Source organism: Arachis hypogaea, chromosome 18, assembly GCF_003086295.3.
Source record: "Arachis hypogaea cultivar Tifrunner chromosome 18, arahy.Tifrunner.gnm2.J5K5, whole genome shotgun sequence".
In the NCBI taxonomy this organism is placed as follows: domain Eukaryota; kingdom Viridiplantae; phylum Streptophyta; class Magnoliopsida; order Fabales; family Fabaceae; genus Arachis; species Arachis hypogaea.
Window position 1 is genome coordinate 93,185,483 of NC_092053.1, and position 9,275 is coordinate 93,194,757.

A 9,275-nucleotide genomic window follows, 5' to 3' on the forward strand; every position below is an offset into this window, starting at 1 on the left:
GTAAGGTATTACTTGGATGACCCATTGCACTTGCTGGTTAGTTGTGCGGAGTTGCAAAAGTGTGATTGTAATTTCGTGCACCAGTCTGCAACTAAATTTTGTGACCCACTTTGATCTCTAATCTCAATGTCAAACTTTTGCAAGAGCAAGATCCAACGTATGAGCCTAAGTTTTGACTCATTCTTTGTCAACAAATATTTTAAAGCTGCATGATATGTGCATACCACTATTTTGGAGCCTAGCAAATAAGATTTAAATCTATCCAATGCATGAACAATAGCTAAGAGCTCTTTTTCCGTAGTGGTATAGTTGGATTGTGCCACATCCAATGTCTTTGAGTAATAAGCAATGATGTAAGGGAGCTTACCATCGCATTGTGCAAGCGCGGCACCTACGGCATGATTTGACGCGTCACACATGATCTCGAATGGCTGCATCTAGTCAGGGCCCCTCACAATTGGTGATGTGGTAAGAGATCTCCTCAACTCCTCAAATGCTTCCGCATAAGCACTATCAAACTAAAAGTCTTCGTCCCTTTGGAGCAGGCGCGACAATGGCAATGCAATCTTGCTAAAATTCTTGATGAAGCACCTATAGAATCCTGCATGCCCCAAAAAAGAATGGACCTCCCTCACAGAAGAGGGGTGAGGTAAACTGGTAATGACATCAACCTTGGCCGGGTCCATAGAAATGCCCTTATCAGAAACTATGTGTCCTAACACTATATCTTGTCTCACCATGAAGTGACATTTTTCGAAATTGAGGACAAGGTTAGTGTCAACACACCTCTCTAGGACCTTGGCCACATTCTCCAAACAACTATCAAAAGAAGTCCCATATACACTGAAATCATCCATAAAGACTTCCAGGCAACTCTCCATAAGATCGGAAAAGACACTAGTCATACACCGCTGAAAAGTGACGGGTGCATTGCATAACCCAAATGGCATCCTTTTGTAAGCAAAGGTGCCAAAGGGACAAGTAACGGTGGTCTTTTCCTGATCCTCAAGAGCAATATGTATCTAGAAGTAGCCAGTAAAACCATCAAGAAAGCAGTAATAGGATTTACCTGCAAGTCGATCCAACATCTGGTCAATGAATGGCAAATGGTAATGGTCTTTCCTTATTGCGGCGTTCAGCTTCCTATAATCAATGCATACCCGCCAAGCATTTTGCACTCTTGTTGTAACCTCTTCTCCATCATCCTTTTTTATAGTAGTAATTCCTGATTTCTTTGGAACAACTTGAACTGGGCTCACCCACTTACTGTCGGAAATCGGATAGATAATACTCGCATCAAGTAGTCTTGTGACTTCCTTTTTCACCACATCAAGAATAGTGGAGTTGAGCCTTCTTTGGGGTTGTCTAACCGGCCGAGCTCCCTCTTGAAGAAAATACAATGCATACACGTACGAGGGTCAATCCCCACAATGTCGGCCAAGCTCCAACCGATTGCTTTCTTGTGCTTCCTTAAGACCTCTAGGAGCTTCTCTTCTTCTTGGCTAGAAAGCTCACTAGCAATAATGACCGAAAACTTTTGGTTGTCCTCAAAGAATGCATACTTCAAGTGAGAAGGTAGAGGCCTCAATTCACTTTTTTGCTTCAAGTTAGGGTTCTTTTTCACTAAGAACATGAAGCTCATCCTCATCAACTTTCTCTTGTTCGTCCTCATTTTTATCCTTCCCTTCAACAACAAGGTGGTACAATTTGTTGTGATCATCTCTTTGTATTTCTGCTACTACCTCATCAATTACATCACATTAGAGATTTGAGTGTTCTTCAAGTGGGTGTCTCATGGCCTCTTCTAAGTTAAACTTGATGGTCTTATCATCTACCTCAAAGGAGTATGTGCCGGTAAAGGCATCCAATTTAAATTTAGAGGTCTTCAAGAAAAGTCTACCGAGCAAAACGGAGGAAGAACTTCTATTATCCGTCCGAGGCATTTCAAGGATATAGAAATCAACCGGAAACACCAAAGCCTTGATTGCCACAAGCACATCTTCCGCTATCCCTACTACGGTGATCACACTCTTGTCGGTTAAGGCAAATTTGGTGGCCGGCCTTTTCAATGGGGCTAACTTCAGCCTTGCAAATATGGAGAGTGGCATAATACTCACACAAGCCCCCAGATCACACATGCAATAATAAAATGCAACTCCACCAATAAAAAAAGACACTAAATATGGTCCGGGGTCACTACATTTTTTTGGAATAGACTTCATCAATGAAGAAATAGAACAACCTAATGACAATGTCTCCAACTCACTAATCCTATCTTTGTGTGTGCACAAGTCCTTTAAAAACTTAGCATACTTCAGAATTCGTTGAATGGCATCAAGAAGTGGAATGGTTACCTCAACCTTCTTGAATACTTGAAGCATGTTGGGATCAAACTCCAGAGTTTTCTTGGCTTTCTTTACCATGGACAATAATGGGATAGGAATGGATTCATCCATTATAGCCTTCCTCTTGGGCTCCTTGGGGCTCACCTCTTCTTCCTCTTGCCTTGTGTCTCCCTCTTTTTCTTCATGTGAAACTTCAATAACCACTTCCTCCTCATGAATGTCTTCCATGGTCCTAGGAGGTATCTCCTCTAATGTAGTCCCCACCGTAGAGTGATGACATTGAGACTGCCCTTTGGGTTTGGAAGGGGTTGGGATGGAAGGCTACAAGAGCTTGAGGCTTGGTTGGTGTTGGTATTGTTAGCAGGAGGTAGAGACATCCTTAAAAGTATCTCGGTGATGTTGGACAATTGAGCACTCATGTTACCAAATTGTGCATTGAGGTTTCTTATGTTCTTCTCATTTTTCTCTACCATGGCCTTAATCATCTCTTGCTCTTGGTAGAGTGCACGGTTAGAATCATCACCTTGGTTAGTAGAGGAAGAAGAGGGTTAGTTGGATTGTTATCTTTGATGTGGTGCTTGGTATCTAGGGTAGTTGTTTTGGTTTTGGTGAGGTGCTTGGTATGGTTAGTTGTGGTGATTTTGGTTGGCTTGATGCTTGTTGTTGTGATATTAGGATGAGGCTTGATGATTGTTGTGGTAATGAGAAGAGGAGTTGTTCCATCTTTGATTTTGATTGTTCCCTTGTGCATTGTCCCTCCACCCTTGGTTGGAACTATTACTATGAGAGTAATTGTTTTGGCCTTGAGAGTGATAGGGTGGACGGTTGTTATAGTTCACATTGATGATGAGCGGATATTTTATATGCTTTTTGGGGGTATTTTCATATAGTTTTTAGTAGGATCTAGCTACTTTTTAGTATATTTTTATTAGTTTTCATGCAAAAATCATATTTCTGGACTTTACTATGAGTTTGTGTATTTTTCTGTGATTTCAAGTATTTTCTGGCTGAAATTGAGGGACCTGAGCAAAAATCTGATTCAGAGGCTGAAAAAGGACTACAGATGCTGTTGGATTCTGACCTCCCTGCACTCGAAATGGATTTTCTGGAGCTACAGAAGCCCAATTGGCACGCTCTCAATTGCGTTGGAAAGTAGACTTCCAGGGCTTTCCAGAAATATATAATAGTTCATACTTTGCCCAAGCTTTGATGACGCAAATTGGCGTTTAACTCCAAGTCTTTACCCTATTCTGGCGTTAAACGCCAGAAACAGGTTGCAAACCAGAGTTAAACGCCAGAAACAGGCTACAACCTGGCGTTTAACTCCAAAAAAAGTCTCTACACATGGAAGCTTCAATGCTCATCCCAAGCACACACCAAGTGGGCCCCGGAAGTGGATTTCTGCACTATCTATCTTAGTCTACTCAATTTCTGTAAACCTAGATCACTAGCTTAGTATAAAAACTACTTTTAGATATTTATTTAGCATCTCATGACATTTTCACGTTTTACATTGTATCTCTACAGCATGAGTCTCTAAACTCCATGATTGGGGGTGAGGAGCTCTGCTGTATCTCGATGAATTAATGCAATTACTTCTATTTTCTATTCAACACGCTTGTTTCGGTTCTAAGATATTCACTCGTACCTAACCATGAAGAATGTGATGATCCATGACACTCATCATCATTATCAACCTATGAACACGTGCCTGTCAACCACTTACGTTCTATCTGTAATAGCTTGAGTGTATATCTCTTGGGCTCCTGGTTCAGGAGTTTGATTGGCTCTCCTAACAATAGAGCGTTCAAATCCCTTAATCCAGAGTCTTCGTGGTAAAAGCTAGAATCAATTGTCAGCATCCCTAAGATCTAGAACGTCTAAACCTTGTCTGTGGTATTCTGAGTAGCATCCGGGAAGGGATGTCTGTGACGAGCTTCAAACTCACAAGTATTGGGCGTAGTGACAAATGCAAAAGGATCAATGGATCTTATTCCAACACAAGTGAGAACCGACAGATGATTAGCCATGTACATGGACCCTTTTCACTGAGAGGACGGATGGTAGCCATTAACAACGGTGATCCACCAACATACAGCTTGCCATGGAAGGAGCCTTGCATGTGTGAAGAAGAAGATGGGAGGAAAGCAGAGATCCAGAAGATGAAGCATCTCCAAAACCTCAATCTGTTCTCAATTACTGCATAACAAGTATTTATTTGATGCTCTTTTACTTTTTATTATCGAAATTAAGAATTATCATTGATATCCTGACTAAGAATTACAAGATAACCATAGCTTGCTTCAAGCCGGCAATCTCCGTGGGATCGACCCTTACTCACGTAAGGTATTACTTGGACGACCCAGTGCACTTGCTGGTTAGTGGTACGAGTTGTGAAAAGTGTGATTTACAATTCGTGCACCAAGTTTTTGGCGCCGTTTCCGGGGATTGTTCAAGTTTGGACAACTGCCGGTGTATTTTATTGCTTAGATTAGAAAAAAAATTATCTTTTTAGTTTAGAGTCACTAAAATTGCATCTTCTATTATTGTTTTTGGTTGAAAATTTTTTTTAAATCCTTATTTTCTCTTTTTTAAATTTTTCGAAAATTTTTATAAACTAATAATTGAGTTTTTCTGTTTGAGTTTAGTTTCATATTTTAAGTTGGTGTCCTTTGTGTTTCTGCTTCTTAAAAATTTTTTCAAAAGTTGTTCTTAGTGTTCATTGTGATATTCAAAGCTTTTCTGTTTGTTTTCTTTGTTTTGATCTAAAAATTTAAGTTTGGTGTCATTTTTACTGTTTTTCTCTTTCTTCATTAAATTCAAAAATATCTTTTCTCTTTATTCTAATTAATTTTCGAAATTTTCTCTTAAAAATTCAGATTTTTTATTTTAAAACTTTTTATTCTATCTTATCTTAGTTTTGAAATTTCAAAATTCAAAATCTTTTTCAAAAATCATATCCAAAGTTTTTCAAATCTTCGTAATTAAGTAATTATTTTAGTTTTCAAATTTATTTCTCTCTCAGTTTTCGAAATTTATATTTTAATTTCTAATTATTTTATTTTATCTTATTATTTTTTAATAATTCGGTTTGTTTTTAAAATAAAAAAATATATTTTATTTGCAATTCATATCAATTCCCTTTTATCCATCATGGACCTAAATGGAAATGAACAGTCCAGAAAGACTCTGGGGTCATATGCTAACCCCATTACTACTGCATATGGGAGTAGCATCTGTATACCTTCCCTCAAAGCATGCAGTTTTGAGCTAAATCCTCAACTCATTGTCATGGTGCAGCAAAATTGCCAGTATTCCAGTCGTCCACAGGAAGAACCTACTAAGTTTCTGGCACAGTTCTTGCAAATTGCTGACACAATACGTGACAAGGAAGTAGATCAGGATGTCTATAGATTATTACTGTTTCCATTGCTGTAAAAGATCAGGCTAAGAAGTGGTTAAATAACCAACCTACAGTAAGCATAAGAACATGGAAACAGTTATCAGACAAATTCCTGAATCAATATTTCCCTTCAAAAAGGATGACACAGCTAAAGCTGGACATCCAAGGCTTTAAACAAGAGGATGATGAATCCCTTTATAACGCCTGGGAGAGGTACAGAGGGATGCTAAGGAAATGCCCCTCTGAAATGTTTTCAGAGTGGGTACAGTTAGACATCTTCTACTACCGGCTTACAGAAAAAGCTCAGGTATCTCTAGACTACTCAGCTGGTGGATCTATGCACATGAGAAAGACTATTGAAGAGGCTCAAGAGCTTATCGATATAGATGCTAGAAATCAGCATCTGTACATAAGTAATGAGTCCTCCATGAAAGAAGAAGCTAAGGCAGTATCAACTGACTTTAGTCCTCAGGAACAAGTTGCTGAACTCAATCAACAACTATCTTCTATAACAAGGCAGTTAGCAGAATTTAAGGAGATACTACAAGAAACCAAAAATGCTAACAAGGATATGGAATCACAATTGAATCAGACAAAATAGCAGTTATCAAAATAGATAACAGAAGAGTGCCAAGCAGTTCAATTAAGAAGTGGAAAAACATTAAATACCTCAACTCAAAGCAGTAGAAAGCTAAGAAAAGAACAGCTGACAGAGGATGAGCAACCTGCTACCCAAAATCCCTCTGAGGACAGTAAGAGCCCGGAGAGGAATAAGTCTGGCGTTCAAATGCCAAAAAAGGGTGAAAAACTGGCCTTAAATGCCCAATCCATGTCAAGTTCTGGTGTTCCAACGCCAGAAAAGGGTAGAAATCCGGCGTTAAACGCCCAATCCATGTCCAGTTCTGGCATTCAAACGCCAGTGAGGGATCAGACACCTGTAAGTGCTGATAATAACTCCCTCAAGAAGGCTTCTCAACCTGCCTCTGTAGTAAATAAACCTGCAGCAACTAAAGTTGAAGAATATAAAGCTAAAATGCCTTATCCTCAGAAACTCCGCCAAGCAGAACAGGATAAACAATTTGCCCACTTTGCAGACTATCTCAGGACTCTTGAAATAAAGATTCCGTTTGCAGAGGCACTTGAGCAAATACCCTCTTATGCTAAGTTCATGAAAGAGATCTTAAGTCATAAGAAGGATTGGAGAGAAACAGAAAAAGTTTTTCTCACTGAAGAATGCAGTGCAGTCATTCTAACAAGCTTGCTAGAAAAGCTTAAGGATCCCGGAAGCTTTATGATACCATGCACATTAGAGGGTATTTGTATCAAGACAGCTCTATGTGACCTTGGGGCAAGTATCAATCTAATCCCTGCATCTACTATCAGAAGGCTTGGTTTGACTGAAGAGGTCAAACTAACCTGGATATGTCTTCAACTTGATGATGGCTCCATTAAATATCCATCAGGCATAATTGAGGACATGATTGTCAAAGTTGGGCCATTTTTCTTTTCCATTGACTTTGTAGTGCTGGAAATGGAGGAGCACAAGAGTGCAACTCTCATTCTAGGAAGACCTTTCCTAGCAATTGGACGAACCCTCATTGATGTCCAAAAAGGGGAAGTGACCTTGAGAGTCAATGAGGATGAGTTCAGGCTGAACGCTGTTGAGGTAATGAAGCATCCAGACACATCAAAAGACTGCATGAGTGTTGATATTATTGACTCCCTGGTAGAGGAGATCAACATAGCTGAGAGTCTCGAATCAGAGATAGAAGACATCTTTAAAGATGTTCAGCCTGATCTGGAGGAATCAGAGGAAATAAAAGGGCCTCTGAAAAATCTTCAGGAAGAGGAGAAACCTCCTAAACACGAGCTCAAACCACTACCACCATCCCTGAAATATGCATTTCTGGGAGAAGGTGACACTTTTCCGGTGATCATAAGCTCTGCTTTAAATCCACAGGAAGAGAAAGCATTACTTCAAGTGCTAAGGACACACAAGACAGCTCTTGGGTGGTCCATAAGTGATCTTAAAGGCATCAGCCCAGCAAGATGCATGCACAAGATCCTATTGGAGGACGATGCTAAGCTAGTGGTTCAGCCACAGAGGCGGCCAAATCCAGCCATGAAGGAGGTGGTGCAGAAAGAGGTCACCAAGTTACTGGAGGCTAGGATTATTTATCCTATTTCTAATAGCCCCTGGGTGAGCCCTGTCCAAGTTGTCCCCAAAAAAGGAGGCATGACAGTGGTTCATAATGAATAAAATGAACTGGTTCCTACAAGAACAGTTATAGGGTGGCGTATGTGTATTGATTACAGAAAGCTCAATACAGCCACCAGGAAGGATCACTTTCCTTTACCATTCATAGACCAGATGCTAGAGAGACTAGCAGGTCATGAATATTACTACTTTTTGGATGGCTATTCAGGTTACAACCAAATTGCAGTAGATCCTCAGGACCAAGAGAAAATAGCATTCACATGACCTTCTGCAGTGTTTGCCTACAGAAGGATGCCTTTTGGTCTGTGCAATGCACCTGCAACCTTCAGAGGTACATGCTCTCTATCTTCTCTGATATGGTAGAGAAATTTCTGGAAGTCCTCATGGATGACTTTTTAGTATTTGGAGACTCATTCAGCTCCTGCCTTGACCATTTAGCACTTGTTCTGAAAAGATACCAAGAGACCAACCTAGTTTTAAACTGGGAAAAATGTCACTTTATGGTGACTGAAGAAATTGTCCTTGGGCATAAAATTTCAAACAAGGGAATAGAGGTGGATCAAGCTAAAGTGGAAGTAATTGAAAAATTACCACCACCTGCCAATATTAAGGCAATCAGAAGCTTTCTGGGGTATGTAGGATTCTATAGGAGGTTTATAAAGGATTTTTCGAAAATTGCAAAACCTCTGAGCAATCTGCTAGCTGCTGACACACCATTTGTGTTCGACACAGAGTGTCTACAAGCGTTTGAAACTCTGAAAGCTTAGCTGGTCACAGCACCAGTTATTTTTGCACCTGACTGGACATCACCATTCGAACTAATGTGTGATGCTAGTGACCATGCCATTGGTGCAGTACTGGGACAGAGGCATAACAAGCTTCTGCATGTTATTTATTATGCTACCCGTGTTTTAAATGATGCACAAAAAAATTACACAACCACAGAAAAAGAGCTGCTTGCAGTGGTTTATGCCATTGACAAGTTTAGATCATACTTAGTAGGATCAAAAGTGATTGTGTACACTGACCATGCTGCTCTTAAATATCTACTTACAAAGTAGGATTCAATACCCAGGCTCATAAGATGGGTGTTGCTTCTGCAAGAGTTTGATATAGAAATAAGAGACAGAAAAGGGATAGAGAACCTAGTAGCTGATCATCTGTCCCGGATAGAACCAGTAGAAGGGGCGTCCTCCCCCTCTATTGAGATTTCTGAAACCTTTCCAGATGAGCAATTATTTGCCATTCAGGAAACACCATGGTTCGCAGACATTGCAAATTATAAAGCTGTAAGATTTATACCCAAAGA

At 39.9% G+C, this 9,275-nt stretch overlaps 1 protein-coding gene across 1 annotated transcript; it reads right to left on the minus strand.

Moving 5' to 3' along the window:
* Window positions 1-1,760: 1,760 nt before the first annotated feature.
* On the minus strand, window positions 1,761-2,573 carry LOC140181399 (uncharacterized). Its single transcript, XM_072224954.1, has one exon. It carries the CDS (start codon window positions 2,571-2,573, stop codon window positions 1,761-1,763), a length of 813 nt encoding a protein of 270 aa, XP_072081055.1.
* Window positions 2,574-9,275: the final 6,702 nt, after the last annotated feature.

Excerpts from the sequence above, each read along its gene's own strand:
- LOC140181399 (XM_072224954.1), bottom strand. The coding sequence starts at position 2,573 with ATGGAAGACATTCATGAGGAGGAAGTGGTTATTGAAGTTTCACATGAA.